The sequence below is a fragment of the Nycticebus coucang genome, chromosome 9 (assembly GCF_027406575.1).
Source record: "Nycticebus coucang isolate mNycCou1 chromosome 9, mNycCou1.pri, whole genome shotgun sequence".
Classification (NCBI taxonomy): Eukaryota; Metazoa; Chordata; class Mammalia; order Primates; family Lorisidae; genus Nycticebus; species Nycticebus coucang.
Window position 1 is genome coordinate 118845000 of NC_069788.1, and position 27074 is coordinate 118872073.

General features: G+C 42.1%; 1 protein-coding gene and 2 pseudogenes across 1 annotated transcript in view; 1 reads left to right on the plus strand and 2 right to left on the minus strand.

Moving 5' to 3' along the window:
- Window positions 1–361: 361 nt before the first annotated feature.
- Window positions 362–1095, minus strand: LOC128594792 (coiled-coil domain-containing protein 90B, mitochondrial-like; annotated as a pseudogene).
- A 2881-nt stretch (window positions 1096–3976) lies between these two features.
- Window positions 3977–27074, plus strand: part of COG6 (component of oligomeric golgi complex 6) — a 123600-nt gene continuing 100502 nt past the window's right edge. Inside the window, exons 1-4 of the mRNA XM_053601702.1 lie at window positions 3977–4236; window positions 6995–7138; window positions 22842–22913; window positions 24898–24956. Coding sequence (XP_053457677.1) covers window positions 4000–4236; window positions 6995–7138; window positions 22842–22913; window positions 24898–24956 — 512 coding nt within the window. The 5' untranslated portion in view covers window positions 3977–3999. The remainder of the gene's footprint in view (window positions 4237–6994; window positions 7139–22841; window positions 22914–24897; window positions 24957–27074) is intronic.
- Window positions 17186–21796, minus strand: LOC128593824 (histone-lysine N-methyltransferase EHMT2-like; annotated as a pseudogene).

A 27074-nucleotide genomic window follows, 5' to 3' on the forward strand; every position in this document is an offset into this window, starting at 1 on the left:
GCTAGGGAGTAGTTTTCAAAATTTTCAGCAGATTCCAACAGAATCTTAACAATTTACATAGTTGTTGAAGCAAACACAAGAAAACTGTTTCAGTTTCTATGAACCATCAGAAAGATAAGAACAAAATGCCTTTCAAAGAAATCAGGTTTTGCATGGTAGCTTTTCGATGATAAAATAAAGACAGACATACAAAATAATGACAAAATATCTCTTTGCATTCTGCAACACTTCTTTTTAGTCCATAATACTTTGAATAATCTTGTAAGTTTCTGCTGCAACTGACAACGTTCAAAGTAAATCTATGCTGGTTTAGTGTTCTATGAAGTCAATCGCAATGGCAGTAGGAGCATTAATATTGCTTCTAGATTCTGTAAACTCCCAATGCTATTGCCAGGCAAGCAAACGCTGAGGCTGCAAGGTAATGAATTGTCTCAAGTTTGTTAGACTCCATCACTGTTTTTAAGAAAGCAATTTCAGTGTCAATTTTATTATTGGTCTCTGAAATAACACTTTTGCTTTGGGTATCCTTTTTTTGTAAATTCTGTGGTTGCTTCCATAAGTTGCTTTTCTTGCTCTGTAAACTTATCTGTTACTGTGCTCCTTTCTGGGTTGATGTCCAGTTTATTATCTGCTCTGATTCTACCGGTTTCATGTATTAGTTGTTGTTTAACTTAGTCTAATTCAATTTTCATTTTCTCACTCTCTGCTCTAAGATTTGCAAATTCACTTTTCTCTAGGATGACCATGTCTTTCCTGATGAAGTCTAAATGAGCCATTAGCTGTTGTACTTAGTTCCTGGTGAGCTTCAGTGACTCTTTATAGGTAGTATCCAGGGTGACATTTGATAAAGTGGTTAATGCTGATACAATTGTTTCTGCTTGTGTTTTGTCAAATCCTTGAATTTCTAAGTCTTGCACCAATCCGTGGGTATCAAAAGTTAATTTCCTTTGTTCTAAAGGAGTTATATTCACTAGCCTCCTATCATATCCTTCCTTGTTTATAGTAGTGAAGAAATCTCTCCGCAGGACCAGTGAGAAGGGCTGGCAGGGAGTTGAAACCCAGCAGCCCTGGGTTGCCTTTAGAGCTCTGGAGCCACCAGGCTCTAGCGACTCAAAATGTCCTCAGTGTGTTACGGTGGGTGGGAGGAGCTGTATTTTATATTTTAAACAGGTGAAGTTTATGGCCCATAAATTATATCTCAGTAAAGTTTGTAAAAATAAAGTATGTTCGTATTTTCTCATGACTTAGTTTGTTTATCTCTCCTTTACTTAAAAAAACAAAAACAAAAACAAAAAACAAAAAACAGCTTTGCGCAGTGGCTCATGCCTGTAATCCTAGCACTCTGGAAGGCTGAGGCTGGATTGCTTGAGCTCACCAGTTCAAGACCAACCTGAGCAAAAGCGAGATCCTGTCTCTACTAAAAATAGAAAACCTGAGGCAAGAGGATCACTTGAGCCCAAGTGGGAGGTTACTGTGAGCTATGATGCCACAATGCTCTACCCAGGGTGACAGCTTGAAAACATCTCAAAAAAAAAAAAGCTTTGAAATATGTCATGTACCCTACAACCCCCCCCATTTAAAGTGTATAGTTCAGCAGTTTTTAGTAGTATATTCACAGAGTTATCCAAGCATCACCACAATGTAGTTTGAGAACATTTTCATTACTCCCAAAACAAACCTCTGTCTATGAGCTGACACTCTCCATTCCTTCCTCCCAAGACTCCTCTTCCTGGAACCACTAATCTACTTTCTATATCTATTTGGTGGATTTCACATAAAGAAGTCATGTGCAATCTTTTGTAACCCCTCTTATTCTGTGTGCTATCACTGTCATTCCTTTTATTTTTTTATTTTGAGACAGAGTCTCAAGCTGTCACCCTGGGTAGAGTGCTATGGTGTCACAGCTCACAACAACCTCAAACTCTTGGGCTTAAGCAATTCTTTGGCCTCAGCCTCCTAAGTAGCTGGGACTACAGGCACCCGGCCACAATGTCCAGCGGGTTGTAGTTGTCATTGTTGTTTGGCAGGCCTCAGCTGGATTTAGCTGGATTTGTCCCGCCAGCTCCTGTGTAAGTGACTGGTGCCTTAGCCGCTGAGCTACAGGCACAGGGGAGCCTGTCATTCCTTTTTTTTTGTAGAGACAGAGTCTCACTGTACCGCCCTCGGGTAGAGTGCCGTGGCGTCACATGGCTCACAGCAACCTCTAACTCTTGGGCTTACGCGATTCTCTTGCCTCAGCCTCCCGAGCAGCTGGGACTACAGGCACCTGCCACAACGCCCGGCTATTTTTTTGTTGCAGTTTGGCCGGGGCTGGGTTTGAACCTGCCACCCTCGGCATATGGGGCCGGCGCCCTACTCACTGAGCCTTTAATCATACATATTTGTTAAAGTCTAACTGAGATTCATCTGTGTATATACACACTGATGTACATCTTCAATATTTTAATTTGGGTTATGCTAAATTTATCTATGAGAGAGAAATGAAATCTTTATACTAAGTGTTCCTGCTAAAAACAATGTATCTTTTCACTTACTTAAGTTTGAAGTTCCCTTAGCAGCACTTTTAAGTTTTTCCTCATCTAGGTTCTGTGCATTTCCTATTGAAATTCATACCTAGCTATTGCTTCTTTTTGATCTTTTTCTTTTTTCTACTTGAGTCTTCTCTTCTTCACTTACCAGAGTAGAGAAGAGTGATTCTGTCAGTGCTTTCTCTATGTTATCTGTGTAATAGATGATTTTCCATGAAGTCTGATAAAGTGTATATCTCTAGCTGTGTGTGTTTCATGTATGCGTATGAAACAATGTAAAATTAATTACAAGAACTAAATGGTTAGTGTTTCAGACAAATACTTAACAAGAATAAAGGATTTCATTTCAATTCAATTTTTTTTTTAATTGCTGTTTGGCTGGGCCACGTTCAAACCTGCCACCCTCAGTATATGGGGCCGGCGCCCTACTCACCTTGCCATAGGCGCCACCCAATTTATTTTTATATTTATTTTATTATTTTTTTTGAGACATAGTCTCACTTTGTTGCCCTGGGTTGAGTGCGTGGCATCATAGCTCACAGCAACCTCAAACTCCCAGGGTCAAGCAATTCTCTTGCCTCAGTCTCTGGAGTAGCTGGGACTACCGGCAACGCCCGGCTATTTTTAGAGACGGGGTCTAGCTCTTGCTCAGGCTTGTCTCCAGACGGTGAGCTTAGGCAATCCACTCGACTTGGCCTCCCAGATGTTTCAATTCAAATTTTAAAGTGAGGAAAAAAGAAAAAATGACAATATTAGTCTTCCAGAATTTCCTGGGAATTTATTTTTCTCCTTTCTTACTCCCATCCTCGTTCACTACTTCACAGTTACACTATGTGGTCCATCTGTAGAAGAACCAAGTTTCTTCTGATTTGGGGCCTTTGCCCTCACGTTACACTTGTTCTTGCTTGGGAATGATTTCTCCTTAAGTTTTTGGTTCTCCATCAGATCTCAGTTTAAACGTAAACTACTTTCCTAACTTCCTGAGTAAAGTGTGCCTCTGTCACCCTCCTTCTTTCACTGAACATTATTTCCTTCTGAGCACCCATCACAACCTAATGACGTCTACCAACTCCTTCCTCCAGTGCCTCCCCGAGTACAGGGTACACACTATGCCTTCAATAAGTACTTTTCAGAAAAAATTAATTCGGCGCCTCTAGTCCTAGCTACTTGGGAGGCTGAGGCAAGAGAATCGCTTAAGCTCAGGAAAAGAAAACAACAGAAAAAATGAATTCGGATAAAGAGATTTAATTAGAACGTATAAGTTAGGCACAGGTCACGGAGTATTTTACACGCAGTTCTCCAGGGCACGCATTCAGAACTCCAGCCTCTTTTAATCTCAGAAATTTCCTCCTCCCACCGGAGGACCTAGCCTCGCCCTCCCACAACTCCACCCCTGGGGCTGGTAGAGCCCGAGCCGTGTTTGCCGGTAGTGGCTTCCGGGAATGGGACGCATGCGCGCTAAAATCCGTACATGCGCAGTACTCGCGCAGCCACCGCGGTCGCTGTCTTGGGCGGTGGTTGTATCTCAGCTGCCGTGGTACGGACGCGCTTGGCTATGGCGGAGGGTACCGGGGAAACAGTCGCAGTGCCGGCCGCCGGGGCTGCCAACGGCTTCAACAATGGGACAGGCGGGACCTCGACGCCGTCCAACAACCCGCTGTCCCGCAAGCTGCATAAGATCCTGGAGACGAGGCTGGACAACGACAAGGTAACAGGGGCCGGCGGGGGCGGGATTCTGGGTCCCCGGCGGGGCTGCGGCGGGCCGGGGGCGGCGTCGGTCCCGCAGCCGCTGCAGTCTTACGCCGAAGGAGCCGCTATTCAGCGGGAGCGGAGCCGGTGAGAAGGGGGAGCTCGGGCAGCCCCCGGAAAAGCGAAGAGGTTTCTCGGGTGCTCTCCCTGCTTAGAAAGGTTCCTTGAAGACTCTGTGGACGGGGTCGGTGGACCGTGGTGCCTCGAAAAGTGGCGCCCATCCGCTCCTGGAGGTCTTCGGGGGATCTGAGTCCGGAGAGGAGAAGAGCACCCGGCAGGATCCGAAACTAATGCGGGGGAGCAGATTCCAAGCTGAGGCAGCGGAGTGGGGAGTGGCAGGAACCTGAGAACAGTGGTGCGCGGTTAGAGAGCGTTTCCATGACAAGTGACAACAGTCACAGCCCGAAAGAACTATTACACTTCTGCCTTTGGCTAACGTGAAATCATAACTACTGACTTTGTTGAAAGCTAAACGGGGTGTATGATTTACGGGGTCAGGCTGTATTTCTTTACAAGATAAATTGTCCACATGCCCTCCTAAGTACTTCCAGAAAGTTTAGCTGAACTTTACAGCTACCCAGTTCTCTCTTTTGTGTCCCCAAGTGGCTAGATAAATTGGCCATGCCAGTGTCACATAAAAAAGGTATGTAAAAATGAGAACTTTACAGAGAATCTAGGGGTAACTGAAAATAAGCTGTTAATAAGACTTTGACTCCTGGAGTGTAAAAAAACCATAACATTACAGTGTAATGAAAAAGAAGGTCTTTGGCCACCACTTACTACAAGATGTAACCACTAAATGTGTGTGCTATGATTTGAATAAGACCCTTAACTTCTCTGAGTTGCTGTTTAGGAATTGAGAACACAGCTAGTAACTTCTCACCGTTGTTCTTAGCACAGCACTTACTGTTTCTTAACGAATGTTAATTTTATCATGCAATTTGTTGTGTTTAATGTGTCTAGTGTGATATTTATTATCTGGTTAAATACAGCTGCTCTTAACCCTGTGCAAAATAAGACATGGAGAGAATGCAGCTGGGTTAAGTTCTGTAAGTAATAACTGGTGGAGTCTGTAATCTGCACCTGAGTCTGTGTGATTTTTGTTTATTCTGCATTTATTGACTACTACTTTGAACCAGGTCTTAGGACATTTAAAGGCTGTAGTGAAAAGAAAGTGCTTTATTTCATGGATTTCTTTTTTGTACGATTACTTGTAAATACATTTTTGCTCTCTCTTAAATATTAAATTCAATTTAAATAGCTTTACTGTTTTTGTCAATTCAGCCAATATTTTAACATAACAGACATAAGGGGATAAGCCTGTTAGAATATATACGTTAGTTGAAGTGTAGAAATACCTATCTGTAGAACTTAGGATACTATTGGATGTCTGGGATCTCTGCTCTCTCCTCAATCTGTATTCTCTTTGTAGAAGGAATCCTTTTTTTTGCAGTTTTTGGCTGGGGCCGCATTTGAACCCACCACCTGCGTTATATGGGGCTGGCACCCTACTCCTTTGAGCCACAGGTGCCGCCTTGTAGAAGGAATCTTTTATTTTACTTTTACGGTTTAAATACTTACAAGCATATGACTCAAATTTATAACCCTGTTCCTGACATCTTAGTGGAGCCCCACATTTGCAGAATCAGCTGTCTATTTATACCTCCAATTGGGTACCTGGTTGAGCATCATAGTGACATAACATGCACAGAACTCTGGATTTTTCCCTAAACTGGTTTCACCCTTATGGTTAGCAAGAACATTGCCATTTATCCACTCAAAAAAGAAGCTTATAAGTAATTTTTGGTTCCCGTCACTTTTGACGTTTCCAGTTCATTAACACATCTTCTTGACCTTGAAAAACATGTTTTTGGAATATCTTTTTCATCTGCATTGCTGCCATCTTGGTCTAAGCCACTAACACATCTTGCTTGGATTTTAATTTTCTCCTACTTGCATCTTTCTTGTACCACTCAACCATTCTTTCTCCTTACAAAGCTGGAATAAACTTTTAAACATACAGTGCATATTGCTGCTTACCTTAATAGTTTCCCATGCCTCCAGTCACACTGGCCTTTCTACTGCTTTGGGGTCTTCATACTCTCTGTTTCCTCTGTTTGGGGAAGGCTTGGCCCCTATGACTGGCTGTTGTCTGCGACTCAGGCTTCTGTTCACAAGTGCCCTCAGACAGGCCTTCTTCTGTGAGTTCTGTTTCCAGTTACTCAGTTCCTTGTCTACAGGCTGCCAGTGGTGTTTATTTTTATGTAGATTCTTCCAGGTATAATTTATGTATCTACAGGTAAATATGCATGTGTGTATTCCTTTTTATTTTGTAACAGTTGGTATAAATTTACCTTGCTGTTTCACTTACCATATCTCAAAGCTCATACTGTGTAACCATATAAAGAATTTTCTCTTGAATGGATATATCATTCTATAGGCATTTATACTATTTGCAATCTTTGCAATTTCAAGCAATTCTGCAATGAATGACCGACCACACACACACACACACACACATGCTGTTATGCACAAGTAAGTATACCCTTACTGTGTTCTGTAGCTAAGTTTACTGTTCAGTAATTTGAAAGTTAGCCAATATTTTTTGGATTATTTAATAGAAATAAATTATTGAAAATAATCTCGTATTTTAGCTTGAAATTAGGAAACATTTAAAAGTCAATCCCAATGACTTTCTTCTCTTACCAATTATGTAGGAAATATTGGAAGCTCTCAAAGCACTTTCAACCTTTTTTGTTGAAAATAGTTTGCGGACTCGAAGAAATTTACGTGGAGATATTGAACGTAGAAGTTTAGCCATCAATGAAGAATTTGTAGGCATTTTTAAGGAAGTAAAGGAGGTATGTAAACTCTTTCACATAGCATTTATTGAGAATGTACTGTATGCCTGGCTGTGTGCTGAATATTTTTTAATCAGGTTGATATATTTATCTGTTCTTATACTATGTCCAGATAGAAGGCTTAGCTGTTTCTGCTGTATCTTGGTCTCTATTTGTACTACACATTATTATGACTTCAGAATCAGATTTCCACTAATGCTGGTTCTTAGAAAGTTGTTGTATTCTAGGAGATTATCTTAGGAATTTTATCTTTTTAAACAAAAATAACTTGTCTTTGAATGGCTTTCCAATAGAACTGTCCCCTCCTTGATAACCTTTTCTACATTGGAGATTAGTTAGAATTGAGTTACTTTTTTACTGCATCTTAAATTATGAACTTTTCAGATTAAGGTCAATTATTTCAATGCATAACTAATGATTTGTCATACTTGAGAATATAATCTACTCACTATAGAGTGAAAATAAATTTCATGTATATGATTATATTTTATTATGTAATATTTATTATGTTAATATGTTATAATATTTTTATGTGATTTATGGAAATGTTACATATAGTTTCTTTTTTTTTTTCTTTTATTAAATCATAGCTGTATACATTGATATGATCATGGGGCATCATTCACTAGCTTCACAGATCGTTTACCAAGTTTCACATATACCCTTGTAAGATGCACCGCTGGTGTAATCCCACCAATCCCCTTCCCTCTACCCACCTCTCCCCTCCCTCCCCTCCCCTTCCCCCTTCCCCCTATTCTTAGGTTGTAACTGGGTTATAGCTTTCATGTGAAAACCCTAAATTAGTCTCATAGTAGGGCTGAGTACATTGGGTACTTTCTCTTCCATTCTTGAGATACTTTACTAAGAAGAATATGTTCCAGCTCCATCCATGTAAACATGAAAGAGGTAAAGTCTCCATCTTTCTTTACGGCTGCATAATATTCCATGGTGTACATATACCACAATTTATTAATCCATTCGTGGATCGATGGGCACCTGGGCTTCTTCCATGACTTAGCAATTATGAATTGGGCTGCAATAAACATTCTGGTACAAATATCTTTGTTATGACGTGATTTTTGGTCTTCTGGGTATATGCCCAGTAGAGGAATTACAGGATTGAATGGCAGATCTATTTTTAGATCTCTAAGTGTTCTCCATATCTCTTTCCAAAAGGAATGTATTAATTTGCATTCCCACCAGCAGTGCAAAAGTGTTCCCTTTTCTCCACATCCGCGCCAACATCTCTGGTCTTGGGATTTTGTGATATAGGCTAGTCTCACTGGAGTTAGATGGTATCTCAAAGTAGTTTTGATTTGCATTTCTCTGATGATTAAAGATGATGAGCATTTTTTCGTATGTCTGAAGGCCACGCGCCTGTCTTCTTCAGAGAAGTTTCTCTTCAAATCTCTTGCCCAGCCTGTGATAGGATCCCTTGTTCTATACTTGCTAATGCTTTTGAGTTCTCTGTGGATTCTGGTTATTAAACCTTTGTCGGAGACATAACCTGCAAATATCTCCTCGCATTCTGAGGGCTGTTTGCTTGCTTTACTTACTGTATTCTTGGCTGTGCAGAAGCTTTTTAGTTTGATCAAGTCCCAGTAGTGTATTTTTGAAGCTGCTTCAATTGCCCAGGGGGTCCTCCTTATAAAATACTTGCCCATCCCGATTTCTTCAAGGGTTTTCCCTGCACTCTCCTCTAGTATTTTTTTTTTTTTTTTAGGTCTCACTTTCATACTTTAAATAACATGCATACATTTCTTTTTTTTTTTTTTTTGTGGTTTTTGGCCGGGGCTGGGTTTGAACCTGCCACCTCCAGCATATGGGACCAGCGCCCTACTCCTTGAGCCACAGGCGCCGCCCTCCTCTAGTATTTTTATAGTTTCATGTCTTAAGTTTAAATCTTTAATCCAGTGAGAGTCTTAGTTAATGGTGAAAGGTGTGGGTCCACTTTCAGTCTTTTACAGGTTGCCAGCCAGTTTACCCAGCACCATTTGTTAAATAGGGAATCTTTTCCCCACTGAATGTTTTTAATTGGCTTGTCAAAGATTAAATAACGGTAAGTAGCTGGATTTATCTCTTGATTCTCTATTCTATTCCAGACATCTACCTCTCTGTTTTTGTGCCAATACCATGCTGTTTTGATCACTATTGATTTGTAGTATAGTCTGAGGTCTGGTAGCGTAATTCCTCCTGCTTTGTTTTTATTTCTGAGTAATGTCTTGGCTATTCGAGGTTTTTTCTGATTCCATATAAAACGAAGTATAGTTTTTTCCAGATCTTTAAAGTATGACAGTGGAGCTTTAATAGGGATTGCATTGAAATTATATATTGCTTTGGGTAGTATAGACATTTTAACTATGTTGATTCTTCCCAGCCATGAGCATGGTATGTTTTTCCATTTAATATTTTCAGCTATTTCTTTTCTTAGAGTTTCATAGTTCTCTTTATAGAGATCTTTCACGTCCTTTGTTAGATAAATTCCCAAATATTTCATCTCTTTGGCACTACTGTGAATGGGATAGAGTCCTTAGCTGTTTTTTCAACTTGACTATTGTTGGTATATATAAAGGCTACTGATTTATGAATGTTGATTTTGTAACCTGAGATGCTGCTGTATTCCTTGATCACTTCTAAGAGTTTTGTAGTAGAGTCCCTAGTGTTTTCCAGATATACTATCATGTCATCCGCGAAGAGTGAAAGTTTGATCTCTTCTGACCCTATATGGATACCCTTGATCGCCTTTTCTTCCCTAATTGCAGTGGCTAAAACTTCCATTACAATGTTAAAAAGCAATGGAGACAATGGGCAGCCTTGTCTGGTTCCTGATCTGAGTGGAAATGATTCCAATTTAACTCCATTCAATATGATATTGGCTGTGGGTTTGCTGTAGATGGTCTCTGTCAGTTTAAGAAATGTCCCCTCTATACCGATTTTCTTAAGTGTTCTAATCATGAAGGGATGCTGGATATTATCAAAAGCTTTTTCTGCATTGATTGAGAGAATCATATGGTCTTTGTTTTTTAATTTGTTTATGTGCTGGATTACATTTATAGATTTACATATATTGAACCAGCCTTGAGATCCTGGGATAAAACCGACTTGGTCATGATGTATAATTTGTTTGATGTGTTGCTGGATTCTGTTTGTTAGGATCTTGTTGAATATTTTTGCATCTATATTCATTAGTGATATTGGTCTATAATTTTCTTTTCTTGTTGGGTCTTTCCCTGGTTTGGGGATCAGGGTGATGTTTGCTTCATAGAACGTGTTGGGTAGTCTTCCTTCTTTTTCTACCTTTTGGAACAGGTTGAGTAGGTACTAATTCCTCTTTAAAGGTTTGGTAGAATTCAGATGTGAAACCATCTGGTCCTGGGCTTTTCTTTTTAGGGAGGTTTTGTATGGTTGATTCTATTTCCGAACTTGATATGGGCCTGTTCAACATTTCCACTTGATTCTGGCTAAGTCTTGGAAGGTGATGTGCTTCCAAGTATTGGTCAATTTCCTTCAGATTTTCATATTTCTGAGAATAAAGTTTCTTGTAATATTCATTAAGGATTTTTTGGATTTCTGAGGAGTCAGTTGTTATTTCGTCTTTGTTGTTTCTGATTGATGAGAGTAGAGATTTTACTCTTTTTTTCCTGATTAGGTTGGCCAAAGGTTTATCTATTTTATTGACCTTTTCGAAAAACCAGCTTTTTGATTTATTGATCTGTTGTATTATTCTTTTGTTTTCAATTTCATTTAATTCTGCTCTAATTTTGGTTGTTTCTTTTCTTCTACTGGGTTTGGGGTTAGAATATTCTTCCTTTTCCAGTTGCTTGAGATGTCCCATTAAGTTGTTAACTTCCTCTCTTTCCGTTCTCTTGAGGAAGGCTTGCAGTGCTATAAATTTCCCTCTTAGAACTGCCCTTGCGGTGTCCCAGAGGTTCTGATAGTTCGTGTCTTCATTGTCGTTTTGTTCCAAAAAATTGGCAATTTCTTTCTTAATCTCATCTCTGACCCAGCTATCATTCAGCATAAGGTTATTTAACTTCCATGTTTTTGTATGAGTATGCAGATTCCTGTTGTTACTCAGCTCAAGTTTTATTCCATGGTGGTCCGAGAAGATGCATGGAATAATTTCTATTCCTTTAAATTTACTGAGGTTAGACTTGTGACCTAAGATGTGATCAATTTTGGAGTAAGTTCCGTGGGCTGATGAGAAGTATGTGTATTCAGTTTTGTTGGGATGAAATGTTCTGTAGATGTCTGCTAAATCCAAATGTTGGATGGTTAGGTTTAAATCTAAGATTTCTTTGCTCAGCTTCTTGTTGGAGGATCGATCCAACACTGCCAAAGGAGTGTTGAAATATCCGACGATTATGGAGCTGGAGGAAATCAAGTTGCTCATGTCTGTTAGAGTTTCTCTTATAAATTGAGGTGCATTCTGGTTGGGTGCAGAGATATTAATAATTGAGATCTCATCATAGTGAGTATTACCCTTAACAAATATGAAGTGACCGTTCTTGTCCTTCCTTACTTTTGTTGGTTTAAAGCCTATTGTATCTGCAAATAAAATTGCAACACCTGCTTTTTTCTGATTACCATTTGCCTGAAATATGGACGACCATCCTTTCATCCTGAGTCTGTATTTGTCTTTTAGGTTAAGATGTGACTCTTGTATGCAACAGATATCTGACCTGAGTTTTTGTATCCAGTCAGCTAACCTATGCCTCTTTAGAGGACAGTTTAATCCGTTCACATTAATGGAGAATATTGATAAGTCTGGTGAAGTTTTGGGTATCGAGTTTTTCAAAAGTCCAGTGGCCGTTTTTAATCCTTTTTCCAGTGTGGAAATTGGAGTTTGATCTGAAGTTTCCGAGTGAGTTTACTTTTGTGGTATAGGATTGGGTTGGTCATTATGGAGGATAGGTCTGAGAATATCCTGAAGAGCTGGTTTGGTTATGGCAGATTTCTTCAACATATGAATGTCATTAAAGTATTTAATTTGTCCATCATAAGTGAAACTCAGTTTAGCTGGATACAAGATCCTGGGTTGAAAGTTATTTTGCTTTAGGAGATTAAACGTTGATGACCACCCTCTTCTGGCTTGAAAAGTTTCAGCAGAGAGATCTGCAGTCATTCTAATATTCTTTCCTTTAAGGTAATGGTTTTCTTTTTCCTGGCAGCTTTGAGGATTTTCTCCTTCATATTAACTTTAGTGAAGTTAATTATGATATGCCTTGGGGATGTCTTATTGGGGTTGAGTCGTGCTGGGGTTCTGAAGCTGTCCGCTATCTGAATTTCAGAATCTTTAGGCATGTCTGGAAAATTCTCTTTCATAATTTCATGCAGAAGGGCCTCTGTGCCCAGTGAGGCCACTTCTTGTGTTTCTGGAACTCCTATGATTTGGATATTTGCCTTCTTCGAATTATCCCAGAGCTCTTTGAGTGAGTGATCCGTTTTTGCTCTCCATTTCTCTTCCTCTTTGAGAGTTTGGGAGCGTTCAAAGGCTTTATCTTTGATGTCAGAAATCCTTTCTTCTGCTTGCTCTATTGTGTTACTGAGGGATTCTACTGTATTTTTCCTATCTTTGAGGGCTGCAAATTCTTGCTTCAGTGTGTCTAAGTCTTTGGTGGTTTTGTCTTTAAATTCGTTAAATTCTTGAGACAACTTTTGAATTTCTCCTCGAATTCCTAATTCCACTTTGTTAATCTTGTCTGCAATCCAAATTCTGAATTCGATTTCTGACATCTCAGCCAGTTGTTTATGAATGGGATCTTCAATTGCATCTGCCATGTCTTTCCTTGGGGGGGTTGATCTATTCTGGTTATTCATGTTACCAGAGTTTTTCCGCTGATTCCACCCCATGGTTGTTTTACCCCCTCTTATTTTTTCCCCTGGGGCTTTGTTGAGGGCCCGTACAGTGTTGTGGCCTGAGAAACTGGGGCCCTGTCTGGTGTGGTGGGGCTAAATCGTTCTGCCTTGTTTTCAGCTGGTTTCTGTTCCACCCTAGTGAAACAGATACTTTGGATCGAAGTCTCAGCTGTAGAGAAATATCAGCAATTAAGTCACCCCGCCCCCCCCCCGGCAAACAATTGGAAAAGAAAAATCAAACCTTCCTACCACCGTGCACCTAGGGCACCACCTGATTTGTCCTCAGGTGATTGGTTCAGTTAAAAAATGTCCAAATCAGTTGTCTCAGTCTGCACCTGTCTCGGGTGAGAGAGTTTAAGAGGTCTCTGGGAACTGGATCACAGGGGTCTGGTGACTACTCTGGTGTGGCTTGCTCCAGTGCTGCGTGGAGTTAGGAGAAGCCACCCAGCCTATAAATCAGTCTGGGAAGGTTGCTGCCTCCTTCCCCACCTTGCACCACTTCACACCCAGTCACTGATAGCCCTGCAGTTGGCTGACCCAGTTGCCTGTAGTGAATCGGTACTCCTGGAGTTTGTACCTGCCTGAATCACAAGGAAGTCTGCCAGGCCGCTGCGCTCTGCCTCTCTCCAGCAGGAGAAGGTGAGGCCTGACAACCTCGGGTGCTAGAGGAAGGTTGAGGGGTTTTCACTCAGGTCCAGTCTCACCCCTGATTAATGTTACTGACAGAACAGAACAGAACAACTCTGCGGTTCCCCTGCAGAAGAGAAGCTGAATTGAGTTCCAAATCAGCTTGTCTTTGCTCTTGTATTGTCTATAGGCTGACGATCCCCTGAGGGCCAGGTGCATCTTAGGTTTAGTAAAGCGGACCTCTGGGTCAGCCCCACCCTGGGAGTTTCCCTGGTTTGCAAGTTTATGTTGCCTCAGGCAAACTCAGAGTCTCTGGTTGCCCAGGGAGACAGGGGGTGTGGCTTCAGAATATTCTGTAGTGAGCCGTATTGCTAGCAAAAGAGTGCTGCTGCCTTATGGCTCAGGCAACCGTTGCTCCGGTGTAGCTCCCCTCCGGCCAGTCGTCCTCTCTCCGCTCCGTACTCCAGAGTCTGCACCGACAGGCTGCAGCCCAGCATTGTCTACACCCCTCGAGCAATCGCCGAAGAGTCTGGACCCCTGGGGGACAGGCCTCCAGACCTTGGAGCGAGAGCAGAGGGGAGTGCGGGGAGCGCTGGAAGCCTGGGGTTGCGGGAAGAGAACACACACAGCTTTACACAGTTTTATGCCTGGCCGTATTATCACCAAAAGACGGCTGTCGCACTGTGCCTCAGGGAACTGCCACTCTGGTGCAGTCCCCTCTCCGCCGACCGACGGGGACTGGCCTCCAGACCCCAGTGTGAGCGAAGGAGAGCGCTGGGAGCTCAGAATTCCAGGTAGAGACCATATACAGTTTATATAGTTTTATGCCTGGCAGGAGGACGCCGTGGCACCCCAGTAGGGGAGGTAGGTCCAGTTTTTAGAGGGTCTCTCCCGTGGAGTGTAGTGGGAGGACCTTTGAACTCTGCCCGGTTGTTTGTGGGGCACTATGAGCCGTTCTCATGGGGGAGGGGACTCCCGTCTGCTTGGTGATGGATTTTGTATCTTTTGTTTGTATCCTTGTGGTCGCAGCTCACCTCAGCGGGGTTGACGTGCGTTCTACAACCTTCTCTCTTAGTGCAGCTCAAATCCACCAGGTTACTTGCTGAATTTTTGTCCTTTAACTCTCCTTCTGAACGGGAGCCTCTGTGGAAAGCTGGCTTCAGTCAGCCATCTTGTCTCCTCCCCTCCTTACATATAGTTTCAAGGAATGCTTAACAAAACATTTTTAACAATTTGATAGTATTTCTTCGACTGAGAACTAACAATCTAGAAGGTTAAAGGAAAAAAGCGATATTAGCAAAGAACAAATCCAGATTGTGGTCTTTTAAACACCATTTCCTACTTCAAAGGAACAATCTTACAAGTACTAAAAAGCAAGGATGCTCCCTGAGACCCATTGGCTGAGCGTCAGAAGGACTCTGGAGCTAATTTGAAGAGACTTTGGCCAAAGATTAGATAATTTGACTGTCAATAAAAGTAACTGCAGGGGACTGAAACACATCAACACGAAGTCCATGAGTTCACAATAGTATTGAAACAGAATGCTCATTGGTTATCTGTGGTGGGTGTAAGGAAACCACCTTCTTATTTTGAAAAGTGCTAAGTAAAAGGAAAGAGGCACTTTTTCATCTTTTATACCAACTTCATACAGTTGTTGAAGTTGGTGGCGTGTCTTTGTAGAAACAGTCCTGCTAATAAATGAAGAGGAAATAGTAGTAGAATTAGAAGATCTGCAACCATTGTTGACTTTATGGATCTAGCTCAGAACTTCTTAGCCTTGGCGGTATTAATATTTGGGCCAGTTAATTGTCAGGGACTGTGTCTCTTAGCAGCATCCCTGGCCTCTACACACTAGAGGCCTTAGGCAGTTGTGGCAACCAAGAATGTGTCCAGACTGTCAGATAGCTACCAGGGGCAAAATTGCTAGGGTTGAGAATTATTCATCTAGCTGTTGGTTATCACTAGGTGCTAACCTCACAGAAAGAGAAACAGCGAGGTATGTGATTCCTGATAAAGATATAGCATCATGTGAGAAGAGTTTTTTTTTTTTTTTTTTTTTTGCGGTTTTTAGCCGGGGCTGGGTTTGAACCCGCCACCTCTGGCATATGAGGCTGGCGCCCTACCCCTTTGAGCCACAGGCACCGCCCATGCAAGAAGAATTTTTGCCAGAAAATTGAACTGGAATATAATCAAGCTTCTAGATCTAACTGCCAGTTTCTAGGCAGCACTAGGGGCAGAGAGGTATGTTCGTACCAAGATCTCAGGAAAATCTGGAATGCTGGCAGCTGTACAAGCAAATGAACTGGTGGTTTCTTCAATGAATAAATTGTAAGAGAAGGAGAAATAGGGAGAAGTGAGAATCTATAGAAATAAGAGAAATACCAACAAATTGCTATTGAATCTTTTTTGGTTCTGGAGTTGAACAAATTATTAAAAAAAGAGGTTACTGGGAAATTTGAATAATGATTAGATATTTGATATTAAAAGACTATTAAGTGTTTAGATGTGAAGAAGGTATTTTTTTCTAATTCCTCTTAGAAGAACATACTGATATGTTTATGGATAAAATGATATATCTAGAATTTCTTTTTTTTTTTTGAGACAGAGTCTCACTGTGTCACCCTGTCACCCTGGGTAGAGTGCCATGGCCTCATTGTCAAGTAGCTGGGACTACCGGTGCCCACCACAACACCTGGCTGGTTTTTCTATTTTTAGTTTAGATGGGGTCTTGCTTTTGCTCAGATTGGTCTCAAATTCCTGAGCTCAAGTAATCTACCCACTCAGCCTCTCAAATGCTAGGATTACAGGCATGAACCACTGAGTCCAGCTTGGAATTTCTTTAAAAAATTTGGTTTTTAGGGGAGAGGGAAAGTAGTTGGGGAGAGAACTAAAAGGTGAATACCCTGAATTGATCATTGTTGAAGCTGGGTGATGGGTATATGGGTGTTTCATATTCTCTCAACTTTCAGATTTGTTTGAAAATTTATTATTATTATTATTATTTTTTTTTTGTAGAGACAGAGTCTCACTTTATGGCCCTCGGTAGAGTGCTGTGGCCTCACACAGCTCACAGCAACCTCCAACTCCTGGGCTTAAGTGATTCTCTTGCCTCAGCCTCCCGAGTAGCTGGGACTACAGGCGCCCGCCACAACGCCCAGCTATTTTTTGGTTGCAGTTCAGCCGGGGCCGGGTGTGAACCTGCCACCCTCGGTATATGGGGCCGGCGCCTTACCGACTGAGCCACAGACCAAACCTAACATTTACTGACAACCAAAGAAACCAGTTGGCTTAGAGGCCAGATTTCAATTCATCAAACTTCAGCTGAGGGTGGGGGTGGGGGTGGGGATGGGGGTGGACAGCCCTGAAGTCACCCTCCCAGGGAGGAGTCAGCTCTGGGAGACCTACAGAGCCTCGCTGGGGTCTCTAGGTGATGAATGTATGAAGTGGTGGTAGAGAAAGAAGATGGTGGCACCCCCAGGCATGGCTGTGAGCAGTAAGTAGCAGGGGAGGCTGCTAAGCTGGTGGCCATCCAGGGTGAGACAGGGAGATTATGGTCCATTCTCAGATGTTAACAGGGGGCAGGGAGCTAAGGTCAGGCAGCAGCTCCTGGTTCAGGGCCAGGCGGCTCTATTTCAGGACAATAACTTCAGCTGAATGCTTAACACTTCTTAGAACCACTATGGCAGATGAAATATTTGATTTTGATTTTGATTTCGCCATAGTCAAACCCTAGCTCCTCCCTGGTCCATGTCTCTGGAACTGAAGAGCTATGTGTGGAAATTGAAGGTCTTGGCGTAGCATGAAGACCCAGACAGGAATGATATTGGGATCACATGGGTGGTTGATGAAGCAACTGGTGTTGCTATAGTAACCAGCATCAATGCAGTATATTTCTCTATCCTTGTTGTCTAAGTCAGAGAGATAAGAATCATCCTCTATCACATCAGCCTCAGCATTGCAGAGCAGCTCCCCAACATGCTAGCAGATGAAGGTCCCCTCGGGGATGGTCTGCAGGGCGTGGACCCCCCCCAGCCCATCTTGGCTGTTCTGTAGAGCCGCAGCTGTACCTTTGTGCTGCTCTGCATGACATGGTTCTTGCAGTTTCTCCGCAGGAGCATGCCTGGTTACACTGGAAAATCTTGTTAAATTCCTGGAGGAGCCACCCGTCCTTGTCTTATCAGCACCAGATTCTGAGCAGGTCACACTAGCAGTTGGAGCTGGAACAGTCATCTCTACATGCTCAGTGCCACAGATGGGTGATGTTGTGTCCAATATTCATGGTGGACGTCTCTCAGTTCTCTGAAATGTACTTGTAATCCTTGGGGTAGGACTCTCTGTCAACACAGGGAATGGGTACATTCTTATAGCCCAGAGCCACATATCCCAGCAGATGATCTCAGTGCCAATGGCTCGATTTCTCACCCTGAGCCGGAGCTTGCAGTTGAATTGGAGTGTGCACCACAGGTCAGGGCCCTTGGGTGTTAGGTCCCACGCTGTTATTCCCTCCTTATTCCACAGCTCAGGGCTGGCCCCATGGGATAGGAGCAACAGCACACAGTGGTGGTAGCTTTCTCAGGCATGATGTGCAGGGATGTGTCCTCATGATAGTTGACAGCATGGAGGTCACAGCGGGCATTCAGAAGTTCCTCAGCGATGACAATGCTGGCAGTGACAGAGGCCCAGTGCAGGCAGATGTTTTCCTCATTGTCAGTGAGAGTGGCATCACCAACCCATGTCAGCAGCATGTGGACCACCTCAGTGCTTATTCTCTGTGGCTCAGATGATGGGTGTCCACCCACCACTGTCCTGGGCATTGATATCCACCTGTCCTGTGCTGAGCAGCAGGCCGACCATGTCTAAGTTCCCAATATTGGCTGCATGGTGGAGAGAGGTGGAGCCCTCTTTCTTCCTCCTTGTAGACACAGCTGCACCGTGTAGCATGCTACTTCCACCTCCTTCAGCAATGTCCACTGCTGTTTGTCCACTGCCCTGATGTTGGCTCCAGCCTGCAGCAGCGCATGACAGATCTCCACGGAGCCCTTCTGGGCAGCTGCTTGCAGGGGTGTGCACTTGCTCTGCTGGTCACTCTGGAAGTTGGAGTTCATGTTATTCATTAGCATCAGGATCACCTCTGCAGCTCCCCCAGCTTCACTGACAGGTACAACTGCTACGGGTGGAAACGGAGCTTCTTCCACTTCTCTGACTTCTGGATGACCAGGGCCTTTTCCAAGGCCTCTTTGCCTGGCTCCAGTGGCAGCCCCACAGCTGAGAGGCAGCTCCCATTAGGCAGGGTCAGGGATAGCTCTGAGGTATCGATGGTATCAGTCAGGGGATTGTAGATGGGTGCTGGAGTTCCCTCTGCCCTCACATCTGGGCATTGGGCTGGGAAGTCCACTCTCCCAGGGGCATCTTGGTGCAGGGGCTGCAGTGCCTGCTGGTGGGGTCACCCCATCACTCTGGAGAATCTGGTCACCTCCTGGGCCTTAGAAGCATCCTCCCCACAGTGGGGACAGAAGACCATGCCATTCAGCTGGAACACACAGGCCTTATAGAAGCAGTAGGCCACCCGGTAGTCAGGGTGGCACTCCGGGAAGGTGCCTGCTGTGCAGAAGTAGCCACAGCTTGGGAAGCAGTGGTGTTTGACCATGTGAGTGTGGTGGGCCTCATAGAGCACCATCAGTGCTACACAGCTGGGTGGCCTCATGGTCTCCTGCTTAAGGACTTGCAGCCTTGGAGCCCAACATCCCTTGATCCGCACTCTTTGGTGGCCATGCACTTGTGCTCTGCTCTCTCGCTGACTTGGTCGACCTTGGGTCTTTCCATTTCGCAGCTGCAGAGGGGCAACCCCTCAAACCCTCTCTCTGTCTCCAGTGAGGATGTGTCAGGGGATACCCCACATGGTTGGGGAGAGGGTCCCCTCGCTGGGCAGCTCCGAGGACCCCAGAGGGCCCTCCATGTATTGTGCATACTGGAGCTTGAGCAGCCCGTACCATTCACCCCTTGAGGCTCCTTGGCTCCTGGAGATTCCCACTTCCTTTGTTTATGGGATGGCTTCACTCATGGGTTGTCCTTTTGGCATTTCTTCTTGGCTTTGCACTGGCCCCTGGAACCACTTGGGCCAGGCACCTTCCCGGAGTGCCACCCTGACTACCGGGTGGCCTACTGCTTCTATAAGGCCTGTGTGTTCTAGCTGAATGGCATGGTCTTCTGTCCCCACTGTGGGGAGGATGCTGACTCTTCATCTTCCTCTTCTTCCTTCTCTTCCTCCTAAACTCCTAAAGTTTGGGCAGAACCCATGTTCAATGAGTTCAGCTTTATCCTTTGGTTGCATCTAAAGTCACCTTCCCCAGGACTGTATGTTGTCACTCATGCAGAAATGCTACACTTTTGGGGGCCACTTCTCAGGGCCTGGGAGCTGTTCATTTTCTGGTTTGGACATGGTTTTGTGGGCTCTGTGGACCTTGGGCTCCCCCTGCCCCACAGCTGGTGGTGGCTGGAGAGGGTTCAGTTCCCTGGGCCCCAGGAATACTCAGCAGCCTCATAGCCAAACTCTGGACTGATAGAGGTAATTCTGGCCCCTGTCATTGACATCTTGGCCCACTAGGATAGGCACTCCCTTTGCTAGGGGAAGAAAGGAATGACTTTTTGGTATGGTTCAGCAGGATCCAGCCTCCATGGAGGTTCCCATCTCCATCAAGATTCTCTGATTCATTCCCAGTGAGTGTGTCACCCCTACAGGGATGGCAGCCCCCTCGTCACCTACGGTGACAGTGACAGAAGCTGGGAGATGAGGGTGTAGCAGGCTCTAGGGAGTCTCCCTGGCCTTGGGCCAGGTCTCCTTACTAGGAGGGTTATCCCCCTAAAAGCCACAAACTCTTTCAGTAGTTCTTCTAGTCTCTTCCCGCAGCAGGGCCCCATTTCAGTGGGAGCTTCCCCCTGGGAGAGGTGGCAAGGAATGGAGCCCAGTAGGGAGTTGGTGGACCCAGGATGCTTGGGCCCTGAAAAGAGAGAGTAGGCTCTGGAGCCTACCTCTTCCTCTGTGGGGGGCCCCCTGCCACAGCTTCTGCTGCCTAGAGGGGCTACACATCCCCTCCCCTGGACTCACATCAGCTCCCTCCCTCTTAGCAGATCCAGTATCTCTGGGACAGAGAGGAGAGGAGGGGAAGGAGGCACCAGTCTCCCTTGTCCCCCAGATCACAGCACCAACACCTCCAGCACCCGCTGCCCCCCAGTGCAGTGGACTATCCTTTGTGTCCCTGTGCATCATGCTGGGACCCTGGTGCCTGATGCCTGCTCGGGCAGCCAGCAGCTGCACATGCCCTGGTTCCTTCCTTGAAAAGTTTTTATAATAAAGTTTTTTTTTAAAGTTTATCATATACTGATTGTATTTTACAACCTATAATTTTAATTATGGGAAAATTCAATGTAAATTCAAATAAAGACTTTTCCAGAAATATAAGGGTTCTCAAATTATATTTTAGCCAAGTCCTGCATTTTAAGTTATATACTAAGAGGAGTAATTTATTATTTTATAACTGAAATCCATTCATTGCATTATGGTATTATGGTATTATGATAGTAATTATTATGAAGAATAATAGTAATTACTGTTAATCTAACTGGCAAATAATACCAAACCTCATTCTGTGAAGGTTATACAATGAAATTTAAGGGAATAGTGAGATTAGTTTGCTTAGGTGTCTGGCTGTTTCTGGTATTAATTGATATTTTGAAACCATTTATTGTTTATCTCAAAGCAATTTAGGACTTAGTTTAACAATTTGATGTGTGTCTTATTTATAGTAAGATATAGAGTAACATTTGAAAATACTTAGCGGTATACTTTTCATAATTCAAAATTACTTTGTTGAGAGAAGGGAAACAAACTTAATTCTAGAACTAAGATTTGTGTTTGTGTTCTCATAAATGATTTCCTAATCATACTTTGTCCTCACATTTTGTTTATAGCTCTCTTGACTGCTTTCTTATCTCTTGACCTGATTGGCCCTTCATAAAACTGCCATGTTTCTTGAAGGTCTGAGCTCTGTATTGAGAGGGGCAGCAGTAAGACCCTGTCTACCCCTGAAACTTCCCTACCTTACATAGGTCTCTATTATGTGGCACTAAAGTGAATTGGGTAAAAGTAGATAGTAGTGCAAACCCAATTGTCATTTTGTGATAATGATCATATTTTTATATTAATGCATTAACTAGTGAAGAGTAGAGAAAGGTTTGGAGATGCTGGCGGTAGAGCCTGAGAGACCTATTTTAGAACTTTATTATTAATCCGTGTAAGAGATAACAATTGCCATGAATGAGAGTAGTAGCTGTTTGGGTGGTAAAAAAGGAAGTGGATAAGATGTATCCATTAAGGGGATATAAATAATAGAATTTAGGCACCGATTAAATTCATGTGTCTATTGAGGGAGCTGAAGGTAGAAATGTGAGGAGAAAGAATGTTATTGAGAAAACTATTAGATTTTTGGCATGGTCTAATACACGAGTATGTGATGACTTTCAACAAGGAAGAAAGAACACTATTGTTAGTTTTTACATTTGATTGTTTTTATTGATTAAAATTTACAAATAATTCATTATAGAAAAGATAGAAAATAATGTCAGAAATAGAAAGAATTACTATGATCTATCACCTAGAAATAACTTTACTCAGTATTTTATTGTATGGCCAGCCTTTTCTTTTTCTGTACATAAATATATATTTTAAAAAAATCAGGAGATAGTATATATATTATTGTTATGATGTCTTAAACCTTATGTGGCTGTATTTCCATAAACACATATATGTACACATATAATTATATGTAATTAATGTGTGCACAGATTTCCCTTGTGTGATTGGAAACATTTCACATTTTCTATTTGTTCTGGGCAGTTCTGTTGATCATCTTTGTGTATATTGTTGCACACTTATCTGATTAAATCCCTAGGACAAATTCTTATTAGAATTATTGAATAAAGAAGTATTCATGTTTTTAAAGCATTTGAGTTTCCCTAATGTCATACCCTAAAGAAATGGTCTGCTTTCTTTATATCTTTTCTAAAGCTGATGTCACTCTTTTTGATCATATCCAATCTTAAATATGGTATCTCTTGTCATGCTTTGACGAAAATAACCATGGTACTAAAACAAGGATTTTGTGGAGAGAAACTTCATCTTCTGGTATTTATAATATTTGATTTTTTTTTTTCTTTTTAGGAACTTAAAAGTATAAGTGAAGATGTTCAAGCAATGAGCAACTGTTGTCAAGATATGACAAATCGGCTACAGGTACTAATTGTATAATGACTACATTTTAACATAGTTCCTACTATTACACAAAGACGCTTTCAAAAATTATTAGATAGGTTTACAAAATGTATATCCGTACATTCATCTAATACATCATACCCATAGGAAGTTTGAATACAATAAATATGCTTATTTTTTAAAACTGTAACTGTCTTTGTGTTTCTTTGGGTGATGGTTTATTTGTATTGTTCAGTTAACTTCAGAGCTTTATATTTTGGGTTAGCCAGAAGAGAGGTAGTTGTGTAGAATTTTGATAAATCTTTCAATCCTGTAATATCTCAGAAGTCCAGCAGGAATGGATTTTTTAGTATTAAGCCTTAAAATAAATTCATACTAAAGCTGTGCCTGATAAAGACCCAGCTAAATTCCATTCGTGCTTAGCCTAATAAAGTCCCAGGAAAATATGTATAATTTTAGATCTGTTTAAAGCAATCCTAAACGTTTAGTTTGGCTGTAGAATCAGGATTTGGCCTAATTACCTTCATTCATCTCTGAAACAGTGTGTGGAACAGGCCCCCCCTAAGAGTCAATCGGGGTATGTCTCCTATTTTCATGTAGTTTAATACCAAGCATACTTAGATCTCTTGAGATTCTCTTGGAACCACTGACAGCCACAATGATTCTAGGACAAATAATTTGTTTGTACAAGGGTGGAAGTGGAACTTGAAAGCAAAATGAAATTAGGAAACAAACATTTGAAGAAGTTATTGGATTTGAAGTCTAACGATTTTGAGTTTTGTGGGAGCTGTCATGTTCAGTTTTATTCCTTAAAAGTTAGTAATGCCCTAACTTTAGGTTTAAGTCTCTTTTCTCAAAAAATCTATTTGCTAAGCGTGTAATTTGGCTGCAAGGAACACAGACTCAGAATAGCTTCACTGGTGGTGGAGGTTGGTGCTCTGTTAAGAGGATGCCTGGGAAACAATAAAACAGTTTCTCTGGCAACCTGGGGACTCAAAACTGGGTGCAAGTAGATCTAAGGCAGTTCCAGAAACCTTAGCAGCTCAAGTTTGGCTCTTTATTGTGATGTTCTAGCATGAAAATGTTCCAGTATCTTCAGGTGTTTGCTCTAGTATTTTCTTTTTAATAGACTGACTCACCCTATATTTTATGTGTTTTTGTCTATCAGTGACTTAATTTATACATAAGTCTGGCTCATTTCATGTCCCTTGAAGGCATGGGTGCTGTGTTTCTCCCCACCTCAGGACCACTGTCTTCTCTTCCCCTTGCTTACTGCCTTGTTTCTGTCATATTTTCCAGTTCAGGTCTTGGAGAAAGAATCTCCTTGGCTGCACTTGTCATTTATTTAAATCCACTTCATAAATCTTTGGCTAATCTTTGGATAGAATGCTTTTTCATCAAGTTTTCATTCCTCATCCTTTCAGCTCTGGCTTGTGGAAGGGAGCATTGCTTTTTTTTGAAACTTGGTCAGAAACAGTCCTGTGTCCTTTATATGGGGCTATCTCTAATCTTCACCAGCACTCTCTATGGCAGATAGTTTGTATATTCCAACTCTCAACCTGTTATTTATGTCTCAGGCATTCCTGTCGAGTTCACGCCAGTATTTCAGCAACCTCACGTACCACCTACCCCATTTGGAGTATTTCAGTTCAACACATTCATAACTGAAGTCATGTTTATTGTCCTTAACCTACTCTTTTCATTGCTTCTATTGCACTAAAAAGCATCATGAACTATTCAGTTCTTCATTCAGCACTCGGATCCCTTTTCCTTTCTTACAAGCCTTAGCCTTGTGTGTGTATTGAGAAATCCAAGTGGTTCCTCTAATTAAAGTAGTGTGTGAACCTTGAAACACCTATCTATTGCATTTACTTGGGTCATTTTTAAACTTTTGAGTTCTGTAGAGTGAACTCGTTTGCTTTGAATTTCAGCAAGTGCTACTGTTTGTTTTCTGGTATATAACAAAATTGGAATATGCTGATGTTAGATATGTTTATAATTTTAGGCAGCAAAGGAACAGACTCAAGATTTAATAGTAAAAACCAATAAGCTTCAATCAGAAAGGTAAGTTTTTCTTCATAGTCACCTCTTCGAAATTTGGAGATTAAGTAGAAAGAAAATTGCAGATTACTTATAACAGAATAAGAAACATGGTTGAAAATTGGTACAAGACATAAGCTATTATCCAATAGTAACTTAAACATGAAACAGTAGTTTAGGAGTATTAAAATTGATACTGAGATAGAGAGATTATTCTTTTTTTGGAATAGAGGTGATTAATGTATTATTTATTGTTTGCTGTGGAGTTCAGAAATGATGACTTTTTTTTTGAGACAGAGTCTTACTATGTCGCCCTTGGTAGAGTGCCATGGTGTCACAGCTTACAGCAACCTTAGACTCTTGGGCTTAAGCGATTCTGTGCCTCAGCCTCCCAAGTAGCTGTGACTACACGTGCCCACCACAACGCTCAGCTGTTTTTTGGTTGTAGTTGTCATTGTTTGGCAGGTCTGGGCTGAGCTTGAACCCGCCAGCTCTGGTATATGTGGCTGGCACCCTAACCACTGAGCAACAGGCACTGAGCCAGAAATGATGGCTTTTTAAAATGTAAATGTTAAGGCCGGGCAAGGTGGCTCACACCTGTAATCTTAGCACTCTGGGAGGCTGAGACAGGAGGATTGCATGAGCTCACATGTTCGAGACCAGCCTGAGCCAGAGTGAAACCTCATCTCTAAAAAAATAGGCATTGTGGTGGGCGCCTGTAGCTTGTGGTCCCAGCTACTTGGGAGGCTGAGGCAAGAGAATTGCTTAAGCCTAAAAGTTTGGGGTTGCTGTGAGCTGTGATGGCACCTTATGGAGGGTGACAAAGAGAGACTCTGTCTCAAACCAAAAGGCCGGATTGAAGTGGCTCACACCTGTAATGCTAGCACTCTAGGGGGCCAAGGCAGGTAGATTGCCTGAGCTTACTAGTTTGAGAGCAGCTTGAGCAAGAGCGAGACTCTGTCTCAATATAGCTGGGCATTGTGGAGGAGGCCTATAGTCCCAGCTACTCGGGAAGCTGAGACAAGAGGATCACTTGAGCCCAAGAGTTTGAGGTTGCTATGAACTGTGATGCCACGGCACTCTACCAAGGGTGACAAAGTGAGACTCTGTTTCAAAAAAGTAAATAAATAAAATGTAAATGTTTTCAGATTATTAGTAATTTTATTGTCACTATTTTTTTCACAATCACTGTATTTCATTTTGTACTATGATTAATCCCCTCTAATTATATAATAATTATAATTATATAATCCCCTATAATTATAATTAAAACTGTATGAATTTTCCTATAGTTTACACAAGTAGGTATTCTATTTGTTGATGGAGTGAGTGAAGGTAAGTACAATGTGGATGAGTATAAGTGTTGTATTAAATATTGCAAAAACTCATTAACAGTAAGGTAAAACTAATTAACAGTGTATCTCTCATGTCCGGAGTAATGTAGAGAAGGGTCAGCATTGTACAGTGAGGCAGTGTACCTGTATACTGCCAGATAGTTGGGTATATCACATAAATGTTTGAATATTCTAGGTGTTATGTCAATAATGTGGAGATATTACTACCATAACTGCTCACTACAGAGTAGCTCAGAGCAGAGGTTATCAGACTACAGCCACATATCATCCAGGTTGCTACTTGTTTTTGTAAATAAAGTTTTATTGGAATACAGCTGTGCTTATGTGTTTACATACTGTCTATGGCTGCTTTTACCCTACTGTTGCAAAATAGTGTGTTTACAACAGAGACCATATGTGGCCTACAAAGCCTAAAATATTTACTACCTAGACTTCAGAGAAGAAAATTTGTCAATCCTGATGAAACTAATGTTTTTCGGATTACAGATCAAGACCGGTGGGTTATAAAATTACTTCAGCTGATCATAACTGGCTTTAGAAAGTGAATTAGGATAAATTAAAATAAAAAATAGTTTGGCTAAATATTAATTTGTGAAGCCTTTGTTTTAGTTTCTGGTAATGGTTTAAAATGTACATTATTTTTTTTTCCTTCGAGACATAGTCTCACTCTGACACCCAGACTAGGGTGCCATGGTGTTAGCCTAGCTCACAGCAGCCTTGAACTGCTGGGCTCAAGTGATCCTCTGCTTTAGCCTTATAAGTATTGTAGTCCCTGCACCATGCCTGG